Source organism: Dothidotthia symphoricarpi, assembly GCF_010015815.1.
Source record: "Dothidotthia symphoricarpi CBS 119687 unplaced genomic scaffold P153scaffold_3, whole genome shotgun sequence".
Classification (NCBI taxonomy): domain Eukaryota; kingdom Fungi; phylum Ascomycota; class Dothideomycetes; order Pleosporales; family Dothidotthiaceae; genus Dothidotthia; species Dothidotthia symphoricarpi.
The window spans coordinates 354,052-381,734 of NW_022985010.1; the positions used below are offsets into that span (position 1 = coordinate 354,052).

The 27,683-nt window shown below is 51.8% G+C and overlaps 11 protein-coding genes across 11 annotated transcripts; 8 read left to right on the forward strand and 3 right to left on the reverse strand.

Moving 5' to 3' along the window:
• Positions 1-233: 233 nt before the first annotated feature.
• Positions 234-2,075, reverse strand: P153DRAFT_372890 (uncharacterized protein; the record flags this gene model as incomplete). The annotated part of the gene is made up of 5 exons (XM_033669427.1): positions 234-280; positions 332-612; positions 663-774; positions 823-1,592; positions 1,639-2,075. The coding sequence occupies 5 exons, from the start codon at positions 2,073-2,075 to the stop codon at positions 234-236; spliced, it is 1,647 nt and encodes a 548-aa protein (XP_033527613.1).
• Positions 2,076-2,870: 795 nt separating this feature from the next.
• On the reverse strand, positions 2,871-3,978 carry P153DRAFT_331766 (Lumazine-binding protein; the record flags this gene model as incomplete). Its single annotated transcript, XM_033665480.1, has 3 exons — positions 2,871-3,726; positions 3,776-3,895; positions 3,948-3,978. The coding sequence occupies 3 exons, from the start codon at positions 3,976-3,978 to the stop codon at positions 3,170-3,172; spliced, it is 708 nt and encodes a 235-aa protein (XP_033527614.1). The 3' UTR covers positions 2,871-3,169.
• Positions 3,979-4,260: 282 nt separating this feature from the next.
• P153DRAFT_152189 (CAIB/BAIF family protein) lies at positions 4,261-6,202 on the forward strand. The gene is made up of 8 exons (XM_033662204.1): positions 4,261-4,406; positions 4,483-4,520; positions 4,575-4,657; positions 4,710-4,957; positions 5,004-5,260; positions 5,312-5,557; positions 5,607-5,654; positions 5,711-6,202. The coding sequence occupies exons 1-8, from the start codon at positions 4,369-4,371 to the stop codon at positions 5,920-5,922; spliced, it is 1,170 nt and encodes a 389-aa protein (XP_033527615.1). The 5' UTR covers positions 4,261-4,368; the 3' UTR covers positions 5,923-6,202.
• A 279-nt stretch (positions 6,203-6,481) lies between these two features.
• P153DRAFT_381668 (uncharacterized protein) lies at positions 6,482-8,035 on the forward strand (the record flags this gene model as incomplete). Its single annotated transcript, XM_033670061.1, has 3 exons — positions 6,482-7,009; positions 7,058-7,447; positions 7,499-8,035. The coding sequence occupies 3 exons, from the start codon at positions 6,482-6,484 to the stop codon at positions 8,033-8,035; spliced, it is 1,455 nt and encodes a 484-aa protein (XP_033527616.1).
• Positions 8,036-8,281: 246 nt separating this feature from the next.
• Positions 8,282-11,011, reverse strand: P153DRAFT_363444 (BRF1-domain-containing protein). The gene has a single exon (XM_033667379.1). It carries the CDS (start codon positions 10,807-10,809, stop codon positions 8,599-8,601), a length of 2,211 nt encoding a protein of 736 aa, XP_033527617.1. The 5' UTR covers positions 10,810-11,011; the 3' UTR covers positions 8,282-8,598.
• Positions 11,012-11,165: 154 nt separating this feature from the next.
• On the forward strand, positions 11,166-12,431 carry P153DRAFT_152300 (uncharacterized protein). Its single transcript, XM_033662205.1, has 3 exons — positions 11,166-11,341; positions 11,403-11,942; positions 12,017-12,431. Exons 2-3 carry the CDS (start codon positions 11,583-11,585, stop codon positions 12,290-12,292), a joined length of 636 nt encoding a protein of 211 aa, XP_033527618.1. The 5' UTR covers positions 11,166-11,341; positions 11,403-11,582; the 3' UTR covers positions 12,293-12,431.
• Positions 12,432-13,409: 978 nt separating this feature from the next.
• Positions 13,410-14,333, forward strand: P153DRAFT_428261 (uncharacterized protein; the record flags this gene model as incomplete). The annotated part of the gene is made up of 1 exon (XM_033672711.1): positions 13,410-14,333. The coding sequence occupies one exon, from the start codon at positions 13,410-13,412 to the stop codon at positions 14,331-14,333; it is 924 nt and encodes a 307-aa protein (XP_033527619.1).
• Positions 14,334-15,632: 1,299 nt separating this feature from the next.
• Positions 15,633-17,464, forward strand: P153DRAFT_281948 (FAD/NAD(P)-binding domain-containing protein; the record flags this gene model as incomplete). Its single annotated transcript, XM_033663165.1, has 4 exons — positions 15,633-15,866; positions 15,922-15,966; positions 16,020-17,074; positions 17,122-17,464. The coding sequence occupies 4 exons, from the start codon at positions 15,633-15,635 to the stop codon at positions 17,462-17,464; spliced, it is 1,677 nt and encodes a 558-aa protein (XP_033527620.1).
• Positions 17,465-17,763: 299 nt separating this feature from the next.
• Positions 17,764-19,995, forward strand: P153DRAFT_381673 (ABC1-domain-containing protein; the record flags this gene model as incomplete). Its single annotated transcript, XM_033670062.1, has 4 exons — positions 17,764-18,324; positions 18,380-19,722; positions 19,773-19,902; positions 19,951-19,995. 4 exons carry the CDS (start codon positions 17,764-17,766, stop codon positions 19,993-19,995), a joined length of 2,079 nt encoding a protein of 692 aa, XP_033527621.1.
• A 470-nt stretch (positions 19,996-20,465) lies between these two features.
• Positions 20,466-21,809, forward strand: P153DRAFT_372897 (galactose oxidase; the record flags this gene model as incomplete). The annotated part of the gene is made up of 1 exon (XM_033669428.1): positions 20,466-21,809. One exon carries the CDS (start codon positions 20,466-20,468, stop codon positions 21,807-21,809), a length of 1,344 nt encoding a protein of 447 aa, XP_033527622.1.
• A 3,292-nt stretch (positions 21,810-25,101) lies between these two features.
• P153DRAFT_428263 (carbohydrate esterase family 4 protein) lies at positions 25,102-27,391 on the forward strand. Its single transcript, XM_033672712.1, has 2 exons — positions 25,102-25,481; positions 25,532-27,391. Exons 1-2 carry the CDS (start codon positions 25,220-25,222, stop codon positions 27,070-27,072), a joined length of 1,803 nt encoding a protein of 600 aa, XP_033527623.1. The 5' UTR covers positions 25,102-25,219; the 3' UTR covers positions 27,073-27,391.
• Positions 27,392-27,683: the final 292 nt, after the last annotated feature.

A 27,683-nucleotide genomic window follows, 5' to 3' on the forward strand; every position in this document is an offset into this window, starting at 1 on the left:
CAAAGGTTCAAAGAAAGCCGCTGCGAGGGGTATCTCTTGCGCATAGCAGAAACCGCCCTCCTCATGTCTTCGTTTAGTCGTTTAGTCGTCAAGTTTGTTTTGGTCGTCAAGTCATAATCCACCGCGTAAACAGTTTTTCCTACTCCAGCGAGCTGACAAGTTCATATCAATGCGGCCAATTTCGGCGGGAATGGTCAAACGCAGCGTAAAGGCACTATCGGTTCTTGCTACCATTACCGCGTTTTGATGCGATGAAATCGTTCCACAAAGTTTCTCGCGTCTGAGTTGTGTTGTCAGCATGCGCTCTTGGCTGCAGACTCTGAAAACATACCTTCAGGCGTAGTAAAAGTCAATTGGTATCTGCCTGTGGACCCTTTTGGTACCTTGTATCCTTCACAGAAGACGTACGGATGCAGGTCTCGAAACTGAATCGTCGCATTGCCAACACGCTTCATCCAATGGCCGTTTCTGATGTGCTGCGTAACGAAGGCTGTCCAGATGGGAATCGTCTTCAGCGGACCGCGACGAGGTGTTGCTTCGAAGCGGACGCAGCCCGAGTCTTCGTCACGGTAGATGCGAAATGCGTGGAGGTATCTGCTGTCAGTAATTTCGCTTTGATATGTTAGCTAGGAGCATACTTACACAGAACAGTGATAGCTTACCCGCTGAACTCAATCCTCTCTCCGGGCGTGAAGAAATCCTCTAGGCCATCAGCGATACCACTTTGGTCTTGACGCTTCATGGCGACAACGGTGCAGTAGAAGAGAACCATCCCTGAAGGTATCAGCCGAGCAATATCCATCCCTGCACAGAAATACATACGTTCATACAAGGTGAACCGGAGCCTAGCCCACAGGTCGAGCTGTCCATCTTTGCGGTTAACACGGCAAAGCTGCAGACAAGACTCTGAACGTATCACTTTCAATCCAGTCAACGGAAAGCAGTATCTCATGCGGCGTCCGGTAGGATCCATAGTGAGGAAGAGTATCCTGGCGCGACTGTCGTCAGACCTCCAATACAGCCTTACCCAGACGTTGGTGGCCTCGAATGGTAACTCCAACACTCTCTCAAATCTATCGTCATCCAACATCTCAATGACTCGTGGCTCGTCTCTTCCGAGACAAACGGTAGCATCTCCAAGTGTGTGGAATGGCGTGGAAGAATGGCGTCCATCGAATATCTTCATCGACCAGTGAGCGACTGCTTCTCCCGAATCAGTGGAATGAGTTGAGAAAGAATGCGATGAGGCTGTGGAGTACGTTGGTGATTGGGGAATCTCCGGCACTGGTGGCGGCACGAATGGTATGTCTCCGATGACGCCACCCCAAGTTGGAGCAATTCCGAGTTGAGAGAACTGTGGAGGCGGAGGCGCCGGTGCTGGTGGTGGGATATGACTATAAGCCGGGTATGTGGAATACCGTTCAATATTGGGTCGGGAAACTTTTGGAGAAGCAGGTTTTGGTGTTTTCGCATGACTGCCGGAATGCCCATTTGTTGAGAGTCTGCTGAAGTACGAATCAAGAGGTTCTTGGTTCTTCAACAGCTTCGACAAACGGGCCCTGATCTGCAAGATCTCCTCCTCATCCTCCTCACTGCTTACCGTTAGCTCATACAAGTATGTATCGTTCTGCTACTTACCCCTTCAAAGCGTCCTCCATTCCTTGCAGGTACGTTCTGAAGAGCTCCAGCCTCACAGGAAAAGATATGCCCTGAGCTTTCATGTCCGCAAGTGCGTCCTGCCAGATCAACGTATAGGGTGGGGTACCCGGAAATGCTCCCGGAGCAGCATGGCGGCTACCGTTCTTCTTGCTGAACATGTCGCGCACATCATCGAGAGTGTGTCCTAAGCTTGGAAGACAAACTTCTAGGTCCTTCAAGATCCGGCCTGAGTACCTTCCATAGTGTGCCGGCTCGAGTGCTTCATGTAGTACGTGTAGAGCGTTGGATATGGCGAAGAGTTCAGCAATGTAACCCGTGATGTCTTTGCGAAACTGTGGAATTTCGCCAAGAAAGACATGGAGGCCTGAAGCTGTATCCTCCGCTTCCTTGGCGTACTCGAGAAGTCGCCAGTCCATGGTGGGACGCATGATGGGTGACTTCAACCGAAAAGAAAACGTAACTAGCGGCGCATACTTTTGAGACCAGAAGATAGAAGAAAGAGAGGATGATAATCAGCAAAGCAGCAGCGCTGGAAATGTGTGTCTCGTGTTGATCGTCGCACGCCTTGACGATTGACGTGGTTCTGCAGCCGTAGGCGGCGACGGGGAAACCAATCGGTGCCAGCCACTGCGTCTTACCAATTGCAGGTCACCCCAGCTGTTGCTTTCTCTTTCTCGCTAGTTGTCTGTTTGGGTGTGTTTAATGCCAACCCTGGTTCCCCACGATCCCAGAATTGGGGGTTCCAGGTGTTTGTGTCGTGTTGGCTAGAAAAAGGTGTAGTCTTGGGTGAGACGGAAGCGCGTTTCCGGCTCCAGACTGGAACGATAAGGTAAGAAGACCTGAATGAAAGACGGTTCTTGTTCGACCCCCCAGGCAAACTCAATATTCAGGAAGCCCATGACGCTGCTGTATGCATTTCGCTAATGCGTCCACACGCTCATGAGAGGTGTTCTGCCTAGCCTTGCTCCACCACGGACGAAGCTAGTTCTGCATTGTAAGCAGCGAGCAAATACCGGTCAATCAACCGCACAATGAAGTGTGTCCGTAACTGAGAAGGCATGTCTCCCGGTGGCGTAATATTGTGTTGAGGATAATGACCGGCCGATACGGGTTAGGCGGATTCATGTAGTGTCCACCATGGCACTCGTGCAGACAGTCCATCGCAGAGGGATTTGGGGACAACCATCAAGAGAAAGAGAGAGGACACGATTGACAGTATGAGGTTTATATATGTCGAGATCAATGTGTAACGCTGCGCCTCACTTTACCCGCCAGCCCCGGCAATCCATGTACCAGGCAACAGATATAGCCATGCCAATGAGGATCACTTTGTACATCTATATATAACAGACAGCTGAATCTCTAGCCTTGGGGGAAGACATATGTTCTGAAACCCAATAGGCCCTCTGTGCTCGAAACGGCAGCTTGAGCTGCGACATTGCACACTCTTTCGTGCCCTAGCACTCAGGCAAGTGCAGCCATATCACATCCGCGCTGACGTATGCCTAGCTCATTTTCCCAAAGCCTTCAGCCTCTCGTCCACGAGCTTCGAGACCATCTTCTCCAATATCGCAAACTCGCCGTTCGCAGACCCTTCGAAGTATCCCGCCACGCTCTTCTCCACGTACTTCCCGACCTCATCAACCTCCACATTGACGTCCTCGCCAGACTTTTTGCTCGCCGTAACGATCTTCTCTTGTGTGTAGGCAATAAGCATGACCTCCCACCATCCCTCAGGGCCATCCTCAACCTTGGTCACTGTCAGACTAGCCCCATCTATTGTGACGTAACCTTTCTCGACAATGTATTGCAGCACAGCCGGGTCTCGGGGCTTGAAGCGGAAGGTGAGGGCGTTCCCATCAGGAGTCACGGACTGGATTGTCGCAATTGTGTCGACGTGGCCCTGTACGAAGTGCCCGCCCATGCGCGTGTTCGCAGAGACAGCGCGCTCGAGGTTGATTTTGGAGCCCTTTTTCAGCGACCCCAGATTTGTCCGGCGCAGTGTCTCAGGAGCGCAGCCAATCTTGAACGACTTCTTGTCGAATTCGGTGACCGTCAAGCATGTGCCTGTACAATTCAGTTAGCCTGTATTGAGTTGAAGTAGGTGTCCGCGTACCATTGACGGCGATACTGTCTCCCATGTGTGCATCTCCAAGAATTTCCTCCGCCTCAATAGTCAATGACGTGCCGCCGCCTCCCGAGGTCGTCTGGTCGAGTTCTTCGAGGGCCACGACAGCTAGCCATGATCAGCCGAGTCGCGCAAGTCAACCGCCTATGATGTTGCTTACTGCCGATTGTTTCAACGAGGCCGGTAAACATGATGAGTTTCGTTATTGGCAGATGCAAGTGATGGTGGGGGAAGGAGCTCCGCGTGCCTCGGTTTCGGACTCCGCAATTTCGCGTCCAGCCGTCCAATTGCGGGGAGCTCCATCTCCGTCACCAAAACACCTCCTCACAATATCATTTATTTTGAGGTCGAAATATCGAAAATGATGATCAAAAACTCAAGGAGAGCATTCCAGCCGTTGTTGCGGAGCTCCAGACTCAACTGGTCTAGTCACAACGCAACAAGGACTCTCGCAACTGCTGCAACAGCGAGTGCAGATGGATCCAACCTGCCCTTGGCTGGGATTAAGGTGCTTGATATGACAAGAGTGTTGGCTGGTGTACGTGAGAGCTACATACCAAGAAAACACTGGTCTAACCTGAATGCAGCCATACTGCACGCAAATTCTTGGAGACCTCGGGTACGCGATGGAAAGTCCAGTATGGTCAACATCCAAGGTTGGCACGTTCGATGCACGCATACTAACACCAAGTCAGAGCAGACGTGATCAAGATTGAGCATCCCACAAGAGGAGGTACGCATGACTGCAATTTCACGACATATACAGGGGAGCTAATCACACATACAGATGATACTCGTGCATGGGGACCGCCGTACGCCAAGTATACAAACGACCAACAAGGGCCGGGAGAGAGCGCATACTATCTTGGTGTATGTCGTCTCCGTCGAGTATGTTCTAAATTCAAGATTTGACGTAAGCTAGGTAAACCGCAATAAACGATCGATAGGTCTATCCTTCCAACACCCATCCGGTGTTGACATCCTACACCGGTTAGTCAAGGAGTGCGACGTGCTCGTCGAAAACTACCTACCTGGCTCACTTGCCAAATATGATATGGACTACGCGACAGTGTCAAAGATCAACCCAAGCATCATTTACGCGAGTATCACCGGATACGGACAGACAGGACCATACAGTAACAGAGCTGGTTACGATGTCATGGTCGAAGCGTACGTGTAGAGTTCTCTCAGTCAACGCGGTGTTAATCGATTCTAGGGAGTTTGGCTTGATGCACATTACCGGTGAACGCGATGGACCTCCAGTTAAGGTCGGAGTCGCAGTTACTGACCTTACCACTGGGCTCTACACCTCCAACTCAGTCATGGCAGCCCTTCTAGGTCGAATGAAGACTGGTAGAGGCCAGCACATCGATGTTGCGCTCAGTGATTGTCAAGTTGCCACACTCGCAAACATCGCCAGTTCGTGTCTCATAAGTGGCCAAAAAGACACTGGTAGATGGGGTACATCGCATCGTCCGTTAATCCACACCGATTGATCGCCAAAGATAAGCTAACACCTTACAGCATCCATCGTTCCATACAAAGCCTTCAAGACAGCCGACGGAGACATCCTCATTGGAGGCGGCAACGACCGTCTGTACGGCGTCCTATGCAATAAGATTGGCAAGCCGGAATGGACAACAGACGAACGTTTCAAAACAAATGCTTTACGTGTACAGAACCGAAATACGCTAGAAGACCTCATCGAAAATATAACTCGACAAAAGAGTACGCAGGAATGGCTTCAGGTCCTGGAAGGTTCAGGCATGCGTAGGTAGACTCTCACCTATATGCTGAAGTCGAAAACTGACAAAAGAAGCTTACGCCGCAATCAACGATGTGCAGAGCACCTTGAATCACGAACATGGTATGTTTGGCAGTCTTATTCTGCTTTGACATGGAACTTTGGCTAACGAAGTACAGTACTCGCCCGCGATATGGTCAAGGAAGTGGAACATCCAGCATGCGGACCCATGAAGCTCGTCAACACTCCTGTCAAGTGGTCTGACTCCAAGCCCGGCATTCGACTGCCCCCACCAACGCTTGGTCAACACACCAACGAAATCCTTGCAGACACATTGGGGATGAGCAAAGAAGACATTGATGGGCTTCGGAGTGAAGGCGTGGTCGCCTAGAGGTGTTGCATTGGTATTTGGTCGAACATTTGAAAAGCAGTTCTGCAGGTGTAGTGTACATGACGGCATGATTTTCTTGAATAGTTGGAGTGAGTTGAGTTGGAGTGTTCGAGCGAAACCGTTATGTGGAAATTGGTATGAGCTGCGGAGAGGGTGTGAATGCGTAGTGAGGGTGGCACAGTAATAGGACGCGTAGCACTTCCTGCTTTCTCCATACCCGAGCTACCCGAGCAACCCAAACTCAGACAAATTTCGTACTCATCGCAAATACCAGTCTAGATCATGTGAGTGTACAACAACATGTAACATTACAGAATGAGACTCTTCGCATTTCAGTGTGCATGCAAGAGCAGAAAGTGGAGCAGACCGTTTGGATGAGATGGAGGTCGCACCGCCGTTTCCTGTCATTGGCTCCTTTGAATGTCTAGCCTCTGGCTCGTGCGTTCTGTAGACGCAGCTCTTTGGCATGCAGACTTCAATTACATTCCCACAATGCGCAAGAGCGCGAGAAAGTTATCTATAGCATCGAATAGTCAGTCGCAAGGGTCTCATCAGCAAGATGAACCCTCCAAATCCCCCGTACGACTATCCTGCCACTGGTAACGGCGCGCCAAACACGGCTGGCGCATCCGCCAATATGTCCGCCCAAACTCCACATCCATCCGCATCCATGCCACCCGCATGGTCAGCGCAAATGTCAACGTTTCCAGCAAACAACGGCGCGGCGGGAGGCCCTAGTTTCCACCAATTCTCGGCCTCTACTGCTGCGATTCTCGAGAGGCTCCATGGCACGGGCGGCAGTCATGCCTCTGGCAGCGCTGCATTCGAGGCGAAGAAGGCGGAGATCATGCAAGCCTACGTTACTAGCGACAAGCTGCCAACTCCCCCGCCAGTTCCCAATAGTGGCAGGAGGGGAAGAGGGGGCAGAGTTGGAACGCCGAGTGCGCTGAAGTCTGATGCGGGCGCATCGCCGGCTACGTCTGGGCGAGGGTCTGGAAGAGGGCGCGGACGAGGTGGCAGAGGGCGAGGCGGAAGGCGGGGTGGTAAGAGGAAGCGCTCTGAGGAGAGCGAGGAAGAGGAGAGTGATGTGAGTGGACACGCTATGAATGAGCCGACCATGTCTGACGTGCTGTAGGACGATGACGAGGATTCCGATATCTCATCTTCGTACACGCCGCTACCCACGCGCACAAAATCTGGTCGCAACGTGAACAAGCCTGTCTCCTTCGTCCCAACCATCCCAGAACCAGCTCAGGGGTCCAAGCGGAGGAAGTCGACCAAGACGCTGCTCTCTGCAAAATGCAAAACATGTAACCGAGACACGGACCCAACGAATAACCGCATCGTCTTTTGCGATTCCTGCAACACTGCTTACCATCAGTTCTGCCACAACCCGCCTATCAGCAGCGAGGTAGTCACTGTGCTGGAGAAGGAGTGGTTGTGCGGACCATGCCAACGGGTGACGCAGCATGTCGTGGAAGGAACGGAAGACCTCGTCGCAGCAGAAAACCTCTCGATAGACCAGGTACGTTTGGACTGCGCGTCGTCAATCACACACATACTAACAACCCCCTAGAGACGCGCATACTTTTCAACCCTCCCCCAACACAAGCTCGTTCCCCTTCTCCTATACGCCACAATCCGCCACCCAGAGCTCCCCATCTTCCCCCAAAACGTCAAAGACCTAGTCCCTGAGTCCGCAACACCAAGCAACCACCAACCCCCTCCCCTCGCCCCTCAACGCCTACCCCCGCCGCATCAGCAACTCCCACAGTACCCACCGCCTAACGGCCACGCGCTGCCCCAACACCACCCCCCAGTCGACCCCACCGAAGCCCAACTCCTCGGCGAAATCCGCTCCAACCAGCCACGCACCACCATGGACCTCGCCGGCAACCAGTACGAGGAGGATGATGGTTACGACACGGATCCACCTGCGCATTACCCCAAGGCAGGACAGGGACTGGCGAGGACGTTGCGTCCTGAGAGTGAGGACCTGAACTGGCTTGTGGATGACAACTTCGAGGTCTTCAGCCATGGGTGGAAGGGCGATGGGAGCGGGATGGGGGCGGACGGGACGCTGGATGGTATGGGCGGGGGCAAGATGGTTTAGCAGACTGGCTCGTGGGCTGGGAGGGAAGATGAAGATGATGGTGGGAGTCCGCTTACGGCAACTAGCGATGTTCTGACGGAGATGGGGAGTGATGAGGTGGAGATGCTAGGCGAGGAGGTTGCGTAGCTAGATATGGATGGCTGTCTTTGATGGGGATTACTCTGTATTACACTCTGTAACTGCCTCAATGCGAAGACATCTCCAAGTCTATCATAAGAAGTACCCTGAGAGGGTGATGGACTCTATTCCCTATACTGTCTGTGAAATTCTATAATATGCTATGCTGTGTCCAGCAAGCGGGGTATCTCTAACAATGTAGCCCCAATGAACGCTGTAATATAGTCACAATGACTATGTCAAATCCCTTTTGCGCAAACCAAAACCCGTGAAAAAACGCCTAGGCGCTCAAAGTAGCCATGCCATGCTATGCCATACCAAGCCTGACCAAACTATAATGTGATATCCAGTAATTTTCTCTCCTAAGACCACCCAGAACGTGAAACTTTTATGAACATGCCCTAAAAAAGACCAACCTCAAATCTAAAAATGGTGAGAATAGGATCTCAGTACTCTTCCTCGTAATCATTGCCGAAGCCTTCGTCATCTTCGCCATACTGCGCCGGGTCGTCAAACTCTTCCTCCTCATGCGCCTCTTCGTAGTACTCCTCCTCCTCACCCTCGGCATCCTCATCCACGCCCTGGACAACCGTTGCCGCGGGCGTGACTTGCGACGCAGCGGGGCTGGCGCCTTGGCCGCTGCCAGACGGCGTAGAAACCGGCTGAGCGCCTGGGAAGATGTCCTTGAGTCTGTCGTAGTTGATAGCGTTGCTGAATGTTTTGGCGCGTTTCTGGAGCATTTTGTGCGCGGCGTCTGCTGCACTGGCGGCGGGTTCGCCGCCGAGGACGCTGCCGTCGCCCATCTGGGTGTGTTTGCGCTTCTGCTTTTGTTTCTTGGGCTTGTCGAGGGCGAGTTCGAGTTCGGCGGCAAGCATCTTCTGTTGCTGGTCGCGCAGCCAGTCCTCGTTCTGGGTGATCCAGATACGCTCTTTGATGCGGACTTCGTGGGGGGCGAGGATGCATGTGGCAACGTCGGGGTCGTCTTCGAATTCGTCGTCGCCTATGTCGGGGTCCAGGTTGACGTTGTTCTTGGGCATCCAGGCTTGGGCCATGTTGGCGGCCACGAGGCCGGTGTTCTTCAGCAGCTCGTGGTCGTCGTTGTCGGCGAACTTCTTGAAGATGGCTTCCCAGTCCTTGATTGCGTGTGTAATTTCAGACTCGATTTCATGCTCGATCTCGAGATCCTCTTCAGATACAGGCACGACTTCACGCACTTTTGGGGGCCGGCCGCGCTTCTTTGGCATGACGAACGTTTCATCGTCGACGTCGTCTGTGTCAGCTGTGTCGACTGCAGCAGTAAGGGAGTTCAGCGCGAGCGCAGAGCCAAGGGAGTCTAGCTCAGCTCCAGTCTCGGCTGTGAGAGCCTCCGCGCCTAGGTCTTGTGTGTCGGTATCCTGCGTCCCAGGAGATGCTGGTTGAGAAGTGGTGGTCTGAGCCGTGCCTTGGTTCGATTTGCGCCTCTCACTCGTCCTCGTCGGCGCCCTTGGTGTAGTGTTTGGATTAGCCCCAGTCTCGCCATTGCTCGCCTGCTCCACAACTTCGCCGTCCGAATTTTCGAGTTCTTCAGCAGTCAGCCCAGCCGCCGACCGTCTCTGCCTTCTCTCTTTGTTCTTTTCCTTCTTCTCGCGCCTCCAGATGGCAGGTGGTAGGGTCTTCACCTTCAACCTCTGGCCGAACTCTCGAAATTGGTTGACGGTCAAGGCAGAGCTGGGTGTCGCCTTGAATTCGTACAGACGGTGGTTGACGGTGGAGTCGGCGACCTTGACCACGTAGACGACCTCCCGGACGGTTCGGCGGAAGTTGTTCATGCGAGCAGCGAGGATGATGCACGCCCCGCAGAGGCCAGCAGGCTGACGACCTTGGACCATCCAGTCTCGGCTCATGCGCTTGAGCAGCTTGCAGGCGTCGTCGGCGACCTTGTGGGATGCTTCGTTGAACTCGAGCTTGCGGCAGTACTTGAGCATCAGGGGCTCGATCTCCTGGACGGCCTTGTTGCCGATCAGCTGTGCTGGGTCTTCTTCTCGGAGCATCTTCAGGAACGACTTGTACGTGTCTCCGAGGGCCCAGACGTTGACCTGCACCTTCTCGGCCAAGTCCATGAGCATGAGCGTGTTCTCAGGCTGTCTCCGCGCCGCCATGTAGATGGCCACGGCGGCAACGTTCCGGATGCGACGGCCTTGGACAAAGCTGTGGCCCATGGCGAGTTTATACCAACCAATGGCTTGGTTCTGGATCCTCTCCGAGACGTTCAGCGCGTGGCCGAGCTTCTGGATCTCGCTCTTGCCGTTCATCTCGGCGTGCTCTCTGCTGCCCATGCCCCCCAGCCCGCGCATGGTGCCGCCCATGGAGTTGGCATGGCGCTGGTTCTCGCCAATGAAGCCGCCCTCGACCATGGCCGCTCCGCCTGCAGTCTCGCCAAACGTGACCTCGGAGACGATGGCGCTTTCCTGGAAGACATGGCCGCAGTTATAGCAGATGGCTCCTTCCTCGTCAGTGCCGACGTTCGGCTCGTCGCAGCATTTTGGCCGCTCTGCTTGCACTCGCGGGGCGGGCGCGGGCTGGGCTTTTCGTTTCGTGGTTGCCGACTGGTACGTGTAGCTGGATCCGAGTGTTTTGAGGCGGGGGATTCGAGCCTGCGCCGTCGTGGCAGCAGACATGGCTTGACGCGATTTGGGAGTGAGTGGGAATGTTGGAGAGTGTCGAGGTGCAGCGAAGCATGCATGGTTCAGGCGGCGGGGGGACCTCGGCACTCTCACCTTGGTGACTGGACCGAATGGTTTAGTCGACCACTCTGATCACCATTAGAATTAGTGCTACTTGTCTCCACTATGCTTAGATGCTGTGGTTTCCCCTCAAGACTGGATGGGTCGAACCCTCAGCGTGATGCGTGACCCAGACCATCAGACTCTTAAGCCACCGTACACACCCATGCTACGTCACTACTTCTCACTTCAATCGAAAAGCATACATGTGCATTGAGAATAGAGGTGCATCGCATTCCACATCCACCAGCTGACTCAAACATGTCCATACGGTCCATGTACCTGCAGCACCAACCAACACCACAGCCCGCGGTGCCTGGCCCGGCTTGCGGGTGATGTCAACGACTACAACGATTGGCTGACCACGGCATCCTAACTTAGCACAAGAAGCAAATCCCTTGCTGGCCCCCAGCCTCCTACTCAAAGGGTACGTAGTCTACCGGCCCCGCTCGCTGTTTATCCACTCCTTGCTCACTGCTCACCTCCAGCCTGACCTCACCACAAAACACCTCTTTCGCCCACCCAACCCCATCACAATGTCCACACGCAAGAGAAAGCAAGAAGCCGAAGAGGAGGAGGAGCTCGTTGCCCTCCCGTCCGACGAGTCTGAGTCTGAGGAGGAGTAAGTGATTGCGACGCTTCCTTGACGTCATGTCATCGTGCTATTCATGTCGCGACTGTGCCCGTTTCGCGCGAATCTTTGCGCATTGTGGTCGCCTATCCTCACGCACCTGGATGCATGTTTTCGTTTTGTGCCATCGGACGTCGTTGTAGCTGCGCAGCCGTCGAAAGGCAGCCGTCAGCCTCGTCAAGCAACGAGACTTGTCGCACGCCGTCTCACAGTCGTCGACGATGTAAATTTGTCAAATACATCTACTCGGCTGTTGCGCTGTCTTCCACAAACGAGTTTTAAATGTCTTATGTCTATACTATTCGTTTGCATGTATGCGCTAACCACCATCTCCACAGGTACGCCGAATCAGAAGGCTCCAATTTCGACTCTGAGGACGCCTCTGAGCAAGAGCCTCGTAAGTTTCCTTCAACTGCTTTTCTGCTCAATGCTATCACATCGTACAAGTCCCATCCCTAACCTCCACACTAGCACCAAAGAAGAAGACCAAGCGGACCAGCAAAGCCAAGGACGACGTATCTGAGGACGAGTCTGAGTCCGAGCCCGACGTGGATGACGATGAGGACGAGGAGAGCGCGGATGAAGACCCCAAATCCAAGGGCAAGAAGACAGCTGCTGCGGAGAAGGTCCGGAAACAACCAACCCCCAAGACGAGGAAGCCTCCCGTCCCCGTTGACGACGATGAGGACGACGACGTTGTCGATGACGATGACGACGAGTCTGATTGATTTCACCGAGTTGCGGTAGCTTTCTATTGTAGTGGAATGTTGGTTAGAGGTAGCGCGACTACGATGTCCCCATATAGGTTAGGTAGAATACTACTTCTCTACTTGCTCTATCATATCGAAAGCCTACACTGCTACATATGAGTGTTTTTTTAGGCCTCGGGGATGTCGTTGTAGCCGTCGACAGCTGCAAATGGATCGACTACTCATCATTTTCTTGCAGCGTTGGCGGCTTCATCGAACGCCGGTTTCGCTCTTTGGAAGGTTCTCATGGCAATCAACTCGACTCGGCATTGTTGCCACATCACATCCTTAGCGGTGGTTTCTATCGTTGATTTGCGAGCAGTACTTCCATGGTATAGGCGTCCCTATATTCAGCATTACTGGTCAATCGAGGAATTTTCACGACCCAGCCAAGGTTCACGATGCAATCCAGGGTTCACGACCGAACCAAACCTCAACCGACGGCTGCCTGGGCTCTCGAACACGCGTCCGCACCAGTACATTGAGCAGCAAGTCGTCAAGAGATAGTTAATCAGCTCTTTGTTACTGTCATTGTGTACTCTTACTGATATTTACTGTGTGTAAAGGAGCTGGATATCAGCTCCTGCACTGAGTTACTGTACTACATTCTTACTTTGTTGCGGCTATCCGTTTGTACAACAGGCATGGATACGCTATATACCCAAAAGAATAGGCGTTCCTGTGGTTCCTCCAGTGAGAGAGTCACGATAGGTGAGTGCAATATGCCAAGAGCAGGCCAGGAATATAGAGGGTTGGTACTGGCACTGGTACTGTGGTCCCTTCCCTAAGTTGAAACCTTTGAACAATTTTCCACCCTATGTGACAATCCCCAATTCATCAGGATTCTTCGTTATGATGGTTCCAACCATTATTCCTAACAAAATTTATGGGAGGAACCACGGTATGAGTATCGATCGGCAATAATGTTAGGTAAAGTCGAGCCGTGGAGTCCAGAGCGAATAAACCGTTCGTCTATATATTTCCGATCTCACCTGCCTTCCCTTCTCACTTCACTCATCCTGCGTAGCCTTGCCTTAGTCAACAATCCAACCGCACTTAACTCTTCTAGACCCATACCCCCTTCCACCCCAACTTTCACCTTCACCACATATACCATGGCTTACAACAACGATACAACTACCTGCGCCAATCAAGTCATGTCCGACCCCTTCTGCAGCCTTCTACAGGCGCTAGAACTACACGTCGACGATCTTGTACGCAAGCCCGAGTTCCATGTATTCATGAAGCTCCCGCTTGAGCTCCGTTACCAGATCTACGAGGAGTACTTTCTGGCCGATACCAAATCGGTATCATGCAGATCTTGGCCACATCTTACCATCGACCATGATCAGCAGTTCCGCCTACACCACTTGATGGATTCGGCGCCCTTCCTGCCCAACCTGTGCCTGGTCAGCCGTGCCTTGAGGGCAGAAGTCACTTCTTTCCTCGTCAGGTCAACCACCTTCGACATGGCCAAATTACCCGCCATGAAAACATTCTTCAAGACCCTCGATCGCCCGCGTTCACGCCGCGACTTCGACTGGACGGCCTACGTGCGGAAATTGGTGTTGCGCGACACCAACAGCTGTTCTTCTGTCTGTCTCGGTTTGGATTTCGGAGGCGCTAGTCCTCAGGCACGCCTTGGTCAGGAAGACACAGCATACGCTTGTCAATCCCTTTCCCGCTTTTCGGGGGTCCGCGTGCTGGAACTCGGGTTTCACGCACCCATGGTAAATGCTTCCGGCGACTTGTGGACACTCGACTTGCAGGCGACCGCAATCGACCCCTTTCTGCACGGGGTCGACCTTCTCCAGATCAAGGCGTTGCCGCAGTTACAGCTCATAAAGCTGACTGGTTCGTCTGGGTCCCAGAGCGCATTGGACTCTGAAACAATTCTCAGAGACGATAAGATGGAGCATCTGGAGGGAGTGGTGAAGCTTGGTCAGCAGATCAAGGATATGTTCGATGGAGAGGGTCGCCAGGTGGATGTGCGGGTTCGACTACTCTGGTCCGATCAGTGCGATGAAAGGATTCTTTGATGTGGTCAGCAGATCTGGACATCATGTTTAAGGTCTATCAGCAGTGTGGCACATTTTTAGGTATCACAACCAGTGGGATCTAGATGTACGTTAACTCTTGGGCTAGAACTTGGTAGAAGGAAATGACAAGACAGTTAGAATCTATATCTGGCCTACTTGAACATCTGGAGAGGCGGAAGTGCGTGCAATGACAACGACGATCTGTGAATTGTGTAATTTGGGTGTTAGACGAAGAGTAGCTCCACAACGTAAGGCCATCCAATGTACAAGAAGTAAAGAACAGCATCCAAGTGTTGCGATACATTGATTATGCTATTGAACCATATGCTCATTAATCTCACGCTGAACCATGATACTGAGGCTGGCAGTCTCCAGTATCCGCGTGATTGATAGGAAGGAAGTTTCGAAAGCATCTACACGGGTACTGTTACCTAATAATTCCATTCTGCCTTCCGACAGCATCGATAAACTGTCCATACTACGAGCCGGTCTATGTCAGATGCCATGGTCACGAGACGATCCAGGCCCTGAATATTGCTGGTAGTACGACGGACAACATCGATCAGCAACCCATATGGCCGCACGAAGACAGAGTTTGCTGCTTACCAAATCTTTTGGTCTGGTCCCTTGACACGAGGGCCAGAATCTGAGAAATAACAAACCATTAACAAGCCACAGTACTCCAACAGGATCCGGGTCGGGTATATGGAAATCTCAAGTACGATCACATTCCCTTCCAGTACCGAACCCCAAAGGAGGTGTATGTGTATTGGCGTCATTCGTATGTCCGGAAATACCGGATCTGGTAAGACGGACGGTTCGTCGTGGGGATATCAATGTGCGGGGTGCAGCGCATACCCCCGCAGACTACTGCGAAAGCGGGGCGAGGTCGTGACACTAGTCGTCCGGATGCTAGGGAATATCGTGTTTGACTGGTGGCGTCGATAGGAAGTGCTTCCGCATCCAAGTGCAATTTGTACTGACGTAGTGGCAAGGCTATGGTACAGGAACACCAAGCTCCGGCCAGACGGAGGAAGAGGATGGTGGGTGGGGTTTGAGTTGTCAGAGGATCTGGCAACTTAGGAACGAGTCCCGATTGAGAGTCATGTCGGTTCTTTGCACGTTTCGGTAATACGACATAGCGTGCGGATCCCCAGGATGCTGCACGAGGGGAGGCACCGCATGTTGACGTATATATGGAGGAGTGATGAGCCCCTGCTACTCTGTCGATGAACATCCTCATTAACTATTGTCTCTTTCACTTACTTTTGCTTCAGTTAGTCTCTCCATTTTGACACAATGGTCCAATTCCGAACGGATATCAGCGCCACGAACAAGGAGCAGGCCGCGCCAAGCGATGGGAACTATGCAAAAGAGCTCGAGACCGACGTATTGATCGTAGGTGCTGGCTTTGGCGGTATCTACTTGATGCACAAGCTTCGCAAACTTGGCTTCAATTGCAAAATCTTCGAAGCTGGAACGGAGCTCGGAGGCATCTGGCATTGGAACTGCTACCCAGGCGCGCGCGTTGATGTAAAACTCTCTTGATTTCTCCCCGGGAAGACTGCTGATTGTGCTGCGAAAATAGAGCCAGGTTCCAGTGTACGAATATAGCATGCCAGAAATATGGAAAGTATGTACAGACCAGTTATGTTCGCATGTAAGATTGCTAACGTGTCGTGACAGGATTGGTATTGGTCGTGTCGTTATCCTGGAACAGATGAGCTCAGAAAGTATTTCGAACATGTCGAGAACAAGTTGAACATTAAGAAAGACTGCGCCTTTAACACTCGTGTCGTCGGTGCCCAGTTTGACAAACCTTCCGGAAAATGGGTCGTTCAGACCGAAGATGGAAGACAAGCAAAGTGTAAATATCTGCTACTGGCGTTAGGATTCGCGGCCAAGCGACACTTCCCCGACTGGCCTGGTATGGACACATTTAAAGGAGAGATTCACCATTCTTCCTTCTGGCCAGACGCTGGTGTGGACGTCAAAGGCAAGCGGATTGCTGTAATCGGGACTGGATCCACTGGGGTACAGATCGCGCAAGAGACGTCCAAAGAGGCCGCCTCCGTTACAGCTTTCGTCCGGACACCAAATCTTTGCTTGCCGATGCAGCAGAAATCCCTCACCAAGGAAGAACAAGATAAGAGGAAGGAATCGGAGTATGAGCAGATATTTAAGGACAGACTCAACACTTTTGCTGGCTTCCCGTATGACTCTATCAAGAAGGACACACTCGAAGATACTCCAGAAGAGCGTGAAGCATTTTATGAAAAGCTGTGGGAGGCTGGAGGCTTCCAGTACTGGCTCGCGAATTATCAGGATTTGTTGTTCGACAATGCAGGCAACCGGGAGGCGTACAATTTCTGGGCAAAGAAAACTCGGGCAAGAATCACGGATCCAGTGAAGAGGGATATCCTCGCACCGCTAGAGCCGCTCCACGCATTTGGCACCAAAAGACCGTCGCTCGAACAGAACTACTACGAGATTCTCGATAGACCCGAAAATTTCGTAATTGATGTGAAGAAGACACCGATTGAGAAGATTACCGAGAAAGGAATCGTAACATCGGACGGCAAGCTCCACGAGTTTGATGTCATCGCACTGGCGACTGGTTTTGATTCGGTAACAGGGGGAATGCGGAACATGGGTTTGAAGGACGTTAATGGGATCAATCTCTCCGACAAATGGGAGACCGGAACATACTCATACCTGGGCATGAGTCTCTCTGGATTTCCGTAAGCGCCTATCTCTTCAGAAATATAGCAACGACTAACCAATCCAGGAATTGCTTCTTCCTCTATGGTGCACAGGGACCAACGGCGTTTTCGAATGGTCCCACTTGTGTCGAGGTCCAAGGTGATTGGATTGTGGATGCCATGAAGAAATTGCGAGACGAGAACATCGACTACTGCGAAGCTACCCATGAGGCTGAGAAGGAATGGCGGGAGGAGATCACTCGGTTGTCGGACAAGACTCTCTTCCCTCAGACGAAATCGTGGTACATGGGCGACAACATCCCAGGCAAGGTTCGCGAACAGCTAAATTTTGCTGGTGGATTTCCCCTGTATTCCAGATTGACTAGGAGTGTGCTTGACGATGGGCTTCGAGGTTTTGTCAGAGCATGAATTTGGGCCGAAAGCTGGTGAATATTGTTTAGCGTATTCTTTCTGATGTATAAGATTTAGTCATTCCATGCATTCAAAAGCAGTGAGAACAGTGAGAATAGCATGCATGTTGGAGTCGAGAAGTGTGGTGTTGGAGCTGAACTCGAGTGGGATTGAGTGGTAGGGCCCGTGCACCTGCCGGACTGGTGTCACAAGGAAAGTGTGCGGCGGCCAAACGTCATAGTTAACGCGCAAGAGTATTCGATTGCGCCTCATGCTCATGGAACCCTCGCGCTCTCATCCGCCCGGTATCCGGTACCATGAGGACGTTCCTCTTGTTTGGGCGCCAATGTCTCCGCCAGGGCTTCCAGCAATCTTCTCCCTTGGTCAGTCGCGCATCAACGCGACCCTTCGCCTCTGCATCGTCTATCCGCCAACAGTTTGCGACTCCACGATTCCGCGGTAAGAAGATACTATGGTCTGGCGCAGCGACTGGTGCTGCTACTGGAGCAATACTCAGTCCGCTTGCATTCGTGGAAATAAGTCAAGACAAGTCTAGCAATGGAGAGAAAACACACGAAGAGGCCATGCTGGAGGCGTCGAGGAAGGAGCTCGACGAACAAGTCCCCAAGGTATTGGAAAACTCGAAGAAATACCGGCGGGGGATATATTTCTTCCTCGAGGACTACATAATAGAGCCTATTGCGACAGGGCTGCGATTTCTCCATCTAGTCGTCATCTTCGTCCCAGTCATCGTCACTATTCCAGTGATATGGCTTGGGAGTCGACAGGCAGATAAGGACAACGAGAGGAGTGGGACACTGTGGTGGTATAGCTTCTTGGTTTCGTCTATGGAGAGGGCTGGTGCTGCTTTCATAAAGGTACGCCTATACGCCTTGTGTACCGTGATCTCGATGATGTCTAATATGTGTATAGCTTGGGCAATGGGCTGCCTCCAGAACAGACATCTTCCCGACCGAGATGTGCACCATCATGTCTGAGCTCCACTCCAACGCACCTGCGCATTCTCTCAAGGTCTCGAAACGAACCGTAGAAGCTGCTTTTGACGGACGACGCTTCGACGACATATTCGAGGAGTTCGACGAAAAGCCACTCGGCGTGGGCGCAATTGCGCAGGTCTACAAGGCAAAGCTCAAACCTGATCTAGCAACGCTGCAAGACAATGCTATCGATGCGGGAGAACTGAATTTGGCGCGCAAGATCAAGAAGAATGTTGATGCAACACTGAAGAGCACTCCACAGCGACTCCCGTCAAACCACGTCGCTGTTAAGGTGCTGCACCCCAATATCGAGAAGATTGTACGCAGGGACCTGCGCATTATGGCATTTTTTGCTGCTGCCATCAACGCGATACCCACCATGGAATGGTTGTCGTTCCCAGACGAAGTGGAGCAATTTGGTGAAATGATGAGGTTGCAATTAGATTTGCGTATCGAGGCTGCGAACCTTACCATATTCCGACAGAACTTCAAGGACCGGACAACGGCTTGGTTTCCCTACCCCTACACGGAGTATACCACACGTAACGTCTTGATTGAGGAGTTCGCACAAGGTATCCCAATGGAAGATTTCTTGCAGAACGGAGGTGGCATCTTCCAGAAAGAGATCGCAGACGAAGGACTCGACGCGTTCCTCCACATGGTCCTCATCGACAATTTCATCCATGCAGACTTACATCCAGGTAACATTATGGTCCGCTTCTACAAGCCTGAACCGCTGGACGTGTCCATGTTCACTCGGAAGGAGGATCGAAGCACAGGGCCCAAGGAGTCGCGAGATGTTACCGAAGAAGTGCTCGAGCGTCTACGACCACACAGAAAGGACCCTGAGCAATGGAAAGCCCGACTGCAGGAGATCGACAATGAAGGATACCGCCCGCAACTTATTTTCATTGATGCAGGCCTCGTTACAGAACTCAACGCTAAGAACCGAGCAAATTTCCTAGATCTTTTCAAATCTGTTGCAGAGTTTGACGGATACAAGGCTGGTCATCTCATGACCGAGCGATGCAGGCAACCGGAAGCCGTGCTAGACAGCGAAGTCTTCGCTCTACGTATGCAACATCTGGTACTGGGTGTAAAGAGTCGAACCTTTGCCTTGAGCAACATCAAGATTGGTGACATCCTTAACGAGGTTCTTTCAATGGTACGAACGCATCATGTACGCCTTGAGGGTGATTTCGTGAATGTGGTTCTCAGCATTCTCTTACTGGAAGGTATCGGTAGAAGCTTGAATCCGGAACTAGATCTTTTCGCTGGGTAAGTGCCACACATCGTAAGTAACGCATCCGGGAACTAACACTACCCAGTGCTCTTCCAATACTGCGACAACTTGGAGCGCAGAGCGGTTCGTCGATGATCAGCGGGGGTGACTTCTCCATGCTCAAGGTCTGGGTTGGCCTTGAGGCGCGCAGCTTCTTGCAAGCGTCCATTGATACTGTGAGTACAGCTTAATACCTATCAAAGTCTGGCGCTGATAAATGCAAGGTCGAACGGTGTGTCAAATATGACCAGTTGGCACCTAACATTTAGTTTTGATGACGAGTCGACTGTACATATTCGCTGCCTCCGATTGTCCTGCGCAGATCGGAATATTGCATTCACAATACTTGAGAGTTCGTTCTGAAGGCCTATTGTATACTCGCAAAGCGTGTCGAGCCCAGGTAATAGGGCAGCTTGGTTTTACTTCTATGGAGATCCATACACACAAGATAGGATAAGAGAAAGCTTGAAAATGTTCCGTTCTGACACATGCATGAGGGCCATGCTGAGGTTAACAAATACGCTCAATGCTTCAGGACATTCAAAGGGTTGTCCACTTCACGTGTCAGGGAAGCGTGTTGCTGCAGCGTGACGTCACATCTAAGTCAGCTCAGGCAAGCTCTGTGAAGCTTGCAACTAGCATTTAATATCAACGCTTCCTGCAACTTTACAACCCTGCGATTCATCTATCAGTTTTAACTCGTTTTTATTACCCAACGTAGAACCAATCACTTCCCATCATGGAACCTGCGAGCACTGGAGTTGCCTACGCAGGCCAGCTCGCCGCCGCTTTATTCAAGGGCATAAAACACCCAACGCTACCCCTCAAGGCCAACCTTACTCGCATATCGTCGGTTCCACTCGCCCGCTCGCACCACACCATATGCACTGTCAAAGGTCGAGCATACATATTCGGTGGAGAAGATGAACCAGGAAGGCTCGCGAGCAATGATATGCACATTGTCATTCTACCCTCTAGCGGCGTCCTCGAAGCAGACTATACCACGATTCCTGCGCGAGCACTGAACGGACTGGACGATGTTCCAGGGTCGAGAAAGGGACATACCGCAGTTGTCATTGGAGATAGCATGTATATGTTTGGTGGAGAGGGAGAAGGTGTTGAGAACGAGAAGGGAAGGGTATGGGTGTATGATACCATTTCAAATGCGTGGTCGATTCTCGATCCTGCCTCAAGTTCACTGTTCCCAAGCCAGCGCACTGAACATGCTTCAGCCAGCTCCAACCTTCCGGAGCCAAAGACGAAAACGTTTCGCGAAAGAGCGCCTCAAGCGCCAGTAGACCCGGCCCAAAACGTCCCAGAACCAGCGGAAGACAGTACCTGGGGCACCATCTTCGTAATTGGCGGTCGCGACACATCAACTAACCAGCTTTCAAATGACGCCCTGGCTTTTGATGTAAAGACACGAACATGGAGTAATATCCCATCTCCAGCAGGCCAGCCGCGAGATGGCGCAAGCTTGGCACTCGTAGGCGACCATCTGTATCGTTTTGGCGGCAAAGGTGTTGAGACATTCGCGTCAGGTGGCATGGAATCTCTTGATGTATCACCCGTCTGGAAACACGCAGAAGGCGGCACTACACCCCTCACTGGCGGTTGGGCCTGGGAAGAGGTCTCACACAAAGACTCCAAAGACAGTTCCGCACCACAAGCGCGCTCCAAGGCTGGCCTTGTCGGCTTAACTACAGGTCAAGGTCGACACTACCTCATTGCTATCGGTGGTGAAGGCGAGGCTACAAGTTCAAGCTTTCTTGATGATATATGGGCTTTCCAACTCGCGTCTGAGCGTAAGTCGGCTGCAGCGGCGAAAGATGACTTTCGCGCGAAGATCAAGAAAGACACACATGAGTCGAAATGGGCAGAAGTGCATTACAAGTACGTCGATACGAAGGGCGAGGAAGAGAGGGAGATTCCCGGCGAGCCAAAAAGCGGCCTTGGCGCACGAGGGCATTTTGGCCTTGCGAAGGGGACAGAGGTAGATGGCGCGACTTGTGTAGTCTGGGGAGGTGTGGATGCGCAGGGTCAGGTCTTGGAAGACGGGTGGATGATCACTGTCGATAGGTAGGTGTTTTCCAGTTCCAACAAGTGGGCTCTGGGTTTGGGTTCAAAGGTTCAAAGGTTCAAAGTCAGGCAAGATATTTAGGACCGAGAACAAACAATGTGCCCACCCAATATGACCGAACTATAAGTGCACGTGCCCCATGTCCGGAGATCGAAACAAGACAGGAAGTTAATACCAGCGAGGCAAAACATTGAATAGGAAACTTTGTTTTGGGAGTAGAGAGTATAACCCAGCAGGCTATAAGATGATCATTTTCCTCGACGATATGAATACGACTCCACCAACCTTGGATTTCTTAAAAGTCCTGCAGTCAAGTGGAGTTTGTCGATGCATAGAGCAGATCAGTGTTGGTTAAACAGTGCAATACACATGGTCCAGCTGCAGCAGAGTATGGGATCGCTGGCAAACAGATCGTCAAAGCATGTTTGCATGCAAGCACTTCTAGACACGGCACTCTTGGCGCACATCCGGCCAACACATAAACACATAACCAGACTTCTTATCAACAGTTCATTGCTGGATCTCGATTCCTCGACTTTCGGTGAGCCATTTTGGAAGGACAATGGGTAACCGGAAATTACGACGTCGTTGAGAACGGGACGAATACCATCTGGGTAGGCGGCAACGGCGAGCGAATTGCAGACATCATCTGCTAGATTAACAATTTCACCACGTAGTACAAAAATATTACCATCGTTGACTTCAGACACCTACTCGACGATGATTACAACCACCAAAACTTTGCGCAAGACCAATGCGACAAATTCTCAAACGGCGTCAAGGACCGCTTCACAGCGACCAATCTCGGCCAGACGAACTTATCCAACAAAGTTCTCGGCGACTTTCAACAGACCGTGTATCGGCGTTAATTATAGCACAACTTCAGACGGCATCATGTTGGGTGATTACCCGAACTAGGAGTTTTCTTCACGCTTGGAATTCTCCACCTCCACGCAGACGACCTAGCGAGTAAGTATCGCTCTTGTAACTTTATAGAACTAATCACGACCATCCTCAGCGATTCGCAAAAGTGGCAAGCTGCTACTTGATTACCACCAATCAGGCGTTCATAGCATAAGACCAACTCAGCAAGCTTAGAGAGCTTCGCTCTTTCGCCTCGGACCCGTCGAAACGAAAAATCAAAACCTAGAATATTTGCTAGACGCTCACGCAGTAACCCATAGACGGGTTAAGCTTCAATAAGGCTGCACTAAGTATGGCCGCTAAGGCGTTGGGCGATGCTGTCAGCCAGCCTCGGAACATATCCAAGCCCGAAGCATTCCCGGACGTACTGGTTGCGTGGGAGGTCAGGGATGAGTGCATTGTATTGCCTTTCAATAAAGTGAGACGTGTGGAGACCAATGGGGATACCACTGCGTTGACGGTCCAGCCATCAACAAACTTGGCAGGACAGAACGGGCGTGTCACAGGGACGAAATTACGAGGATGTCAGACTAGGAAGAGCATATTTCATGCACAGCGGTGATAGTACAATGACGAAAATCAACGGTCGACATTACATCGTACTTGCCGCATATCCGCACAATCGGTGTCGGCGCGACGTAAGTCGTTGATACTCGCTCCGAACGCCTGATGCAGATCGTTGCTCCTGAGCTTAGCGAGAAAGACAATGCTTTTTTCCCTTTCGACAAAGCTTCGTCATGGTAGATACGCATGTGTTACCGCATTTAGAGCGGATCATAAGCCCTACATGCAGGTCGTGCTGCACATCAAAATGCAGGGGACCCTGATGCGGGGTTGTCATTGAGGGGGTTTTGCGCCTTGATGAGAGATCAGCATGAGAAGTGCTTGCAACCATGTGCTCAAACAGCACTCAACTCAAACAAGCGGGACCACACTTGTATATCAAAAACTAGACAATTCTCACCATCGGGACGGAACATGATAGTTTTTGAGAGCGGGTTCCTAACGAGCTCTATAAGGTGTGACCTCGAAGCTAGTAAGCTGTATGCAACGTTCCATCAATGAAGCGTGCATGGCTTACAGCGACACAAGCGAATGGAACCCAACGGACGTTCATGATCCCAGCTTCCGCAGGATGGGGAGAAAAGTTCCCAACAACTCGTTTGTCCGCTGTAAGGCGACCGAGAAAATACGGGATCTGTAACCGTCCAAAACCGGTGTAATGGGGATACACGGAGATTACGGTATGTTTGTCTAACAATCCTATGCTATGCGGTGTTTGTTGGCACGGTTTCTTACTCAAGCGTGGAGGCTGAGACGATAATAAAAAGACATAAACCTTACCAACATTACTTGCTGGTCAGATGGCGGTTTCTTAGACACATGTTTCTTTGAGTGAATGCGATATCGAAAAAAAGGAGTGATTTTCTGTGGGGATTACGTCGGGAGCTACGATAGCGTTAGATTCTAAGTTTGGGACAACGACGGCTCGTTACACATGCAGCATCCTTGACACTGGAAATATTAACTCCGCTAAAAGTAGAAGCATCTGCTGATGTGCAAGCGGATCGAGACGAACGCCCTACCTATGTGGGGGTCGTATCCTTGGCTTCCTTTAAGCTCATCTAAGAGTCGTCAGCATCTTTAGGTCGAGCTTAGTAGCAGCCACTTCTTGGAAAACAATAAGGCCTAGTAAGCCACCACATCAAGGCTCTTTGAACCGTTGCATGTTCGCCACGCCTCGGAGGCAATGTAGCAAGTCTGACGAGAACTTCCTTGCAGACGCTGATCAGAAGGATTGCGGTGTTGTTGTACCATTTCGAGGAAGCGATAACGCCGAGCGACGATGATGCACGCCGAGTCACAATCGGCTTGTAACTCCACCGTTTCAACACTTCAGCTCGCAGCGATGAGTCTGACTCATTTCTCCATTTGGAGAATACTTTGCTGACACGAAAGCGTTTCAATGTTAGCAATTTCCCATTAGGGGCCTGAGTCGGGGCCAAAGGGCCGTGATGAGAATTCGTTCCCATGTGGGGCTGCCGCTCTCCGAGACCGAACTCCCCCCAATGGCACATCTGATGTTAGCGAAACGACTATCGATGCACGCGGGACCAGGATGTTGCAGCACCAGACTTACGTTTCTAGGGTCACCGGCAGGAGGAAGACAGGGGGTTGCTAGACCAGGATCCTGGTTAATGACGCGAGGCAGGAAAAGGACGCGCTTCGGTATGGTGCACCATTGGATGGTGGGTCTACGTTCTCCTTCATAAAACAGAGGCTGCCTACAACTTATGGTTTTGTTTTCCACCTTCTTTCTACCGAAGTCCTAATCCCGTCGCCTTTGTTGCGCATTTCCTCTCGTTATCCCCAAAGGTCCTACAGTGCATAGTCTTTGTTGACTTTCACTACCCACACTCGCTTGCTACTTACCCCTTTACTACGACAAATCTCCGAGTAAAATTTAATAACACCAACTCAAATCCAAAATGCATTTCTCCACGGCTCTCGCCGCCATCGCGGCTGTAGCTCCGCTTGTCAGCGCCCATGGAAACTCTCCCCTGCCTAGGATCATTGGATTGAACCCCAAGGATCTCAAGGCCAGGAGCATCCTCAGCAACCTCGGAGCACGTATCTCTGAGGTCCATGAAATTCACGAGGAGCGCAATGCAGTGAACAAACGTCAGGCCACTGAATGCGGTGCGGGCATAGGTTCTTGCGATGCCGGCTACTGCTGCTCCCCTGAAGGCTGTATGTACTGAAGCAACTTACATCGGCAACATAAAGCTAATCTTTTACAGACTGCGGAACCACAGGTGACTACTGCTACTCCCCAGGATGCAACTACCAGTATGGTCCTGGCTGCCCAGAGAACATCACTCCCAGCGGTACCAACACGTCTACTATTGCTCGCACTAAGGTTGGCTCTGTTGAGTACGGTGGCGCTGGTATCTACAACTGTGTCACCCCCGGAACCGTTGCCCTGACCTACGACGATGGCCCGCAGGCGGTGTACACTAGCCACATTCTGGATGTGTTCGCAAACTACCCAGGATCCAAGGCTACCTTCTTCATCACTGGCAACAACATCAACAAGGGCCAGATCGATACGACTGCTGAGTACGTTAGCGTCATCAAGCGCATGTATTCTTTGGGCCACCAGATTGCTTCCCACACCTGGACTCACTTGGACCTGAGCGCGATCTCATCCATTGATCGCAAGCAACAGATGTGGAAGAACGAGATGGCTCTTCGCAACATCCTAGGCTTCTTCCCAACCTACATGCGCCCGCCTTACTCTAGCTGCACTGGCGCATGTGAGACTGACATGGCTGCTCTCGGTTACCACGTCACTTACTTTGACGTCGACACGGATGACTACGACCAAGACAGCACCACCATGATCCAGAACTCCAAGAACTGGTTCAAGGGCAACATCACTAAGAACGGCGCCACTGCCGCAAACAGTGAATGGCTCTCCATCGGACACGATATCCATTACCAGACTGCCTACAACCTCACTGACTTCATGCTCTCGACCCTCACTACCCTGGGTTACACGTCTGTTACGGTTGGCGAGTGCCTCGGTGACCCTGAGGCCAACTGGTACCGTAGCGGCACTGGCTCTGCTGTTTCCACCACTGCTGCTGGTTCTACCTCCACTTCGGCGCCTGCTTCGACGGCGACGGCAATCAGCACTGATGGTCTTTGCGGTGGTACTTCCGGAAAGACTTGCAAGGGAAGCACATTCGGTAACTGCTGCTCTCAATACGGGTACTGCGGATCCACCACCGACCACTGCTCAACTGGTTGCCAGTCGACCTTTGGAACCTGCGGCACCGGCTCGTCTTCTGTTGTAACCAGTGCCACTACCAAGGCTACCAGCACGAGCACCAAGGCCACCAGCACAAGCACCAAGGCTAGCAGCACATCTGCTGCTGCAACTGGCGTCTCCACCAGCGGTATGTGTGGTGGAACGACCGGGCTCACATGCCAGGGCTCTTCCTTCGGTAACTGCTGCTCCCAATACGGATACTGTGGTACTACTACCGACCACTGCTCGACTGGTTGCCAGTCTGCGTTTGGAACCTGCGGCACCAGCGCCGGTACTACCTCCGTGAAGGCTGCTTCCACCACCGTCAAGGCTTCCTCCACTACCGTGAAGACCTCGGCTGCCGCATCAGCCACTGCTGTCTCCCAGGACGGAAGCTGTGGTGGCACCAACAAGTACACCTGCAAGGGCTCTTCTTTCGGAAACTGCTGCTCGCAATACGGGTACTGTGGCTCGAGCACTACCTACTGCTCAACCGGCTGCCAGTCTACCTTCGGTACCTGCACCTAAGTATCACATAGCTTGCCGCCTTTTCCCTTCTCTTTTTCTCCAGGCACCTGTAGAGTCGAATTGGAATCCATAGTGTCATGACGATGTATACCAAGATATCCTATCATCTAGTTTTGCACAGTACTCTTACCTGTTGATCTCATTTGAGGTGTCATTTGTGCATGTTACATTGGAGTCGAGAGAATGCATTTGAGTCACAATCGGTTGAAGAGTAAATGCCCGGTAAGCGGCAAGACCTTCCATTTCATTGCATAAATTACTACAAAAACTTTCCTAGTGTCCTACAAAATTCAAACGATTACATGTCAAGCTTACCTCCGATGTGACAGTGGGGTCCATCTGTGCATATGTGTGTGAAAGGGGTGTTTGTGGGGCATGATTAGACAGGAACGGGACCCCAGTGTCTCGTGTTGACCGGTTACCTTGGCTTTATTCCCCAGGGTGGTCGCCTGAGCATCCTGCGAAAACTTCTCATGCTCACTTGTGGATAATTCTCCACATCTAGGCAGCGTGGATGCTTGCTCAGAACCACCTGGCTGTTTCTTCGTTGAAGGGCACCACCTCACGCAACGAATCAAGACATGTCATTAGTGCTGCTCACCTCTCTAGAT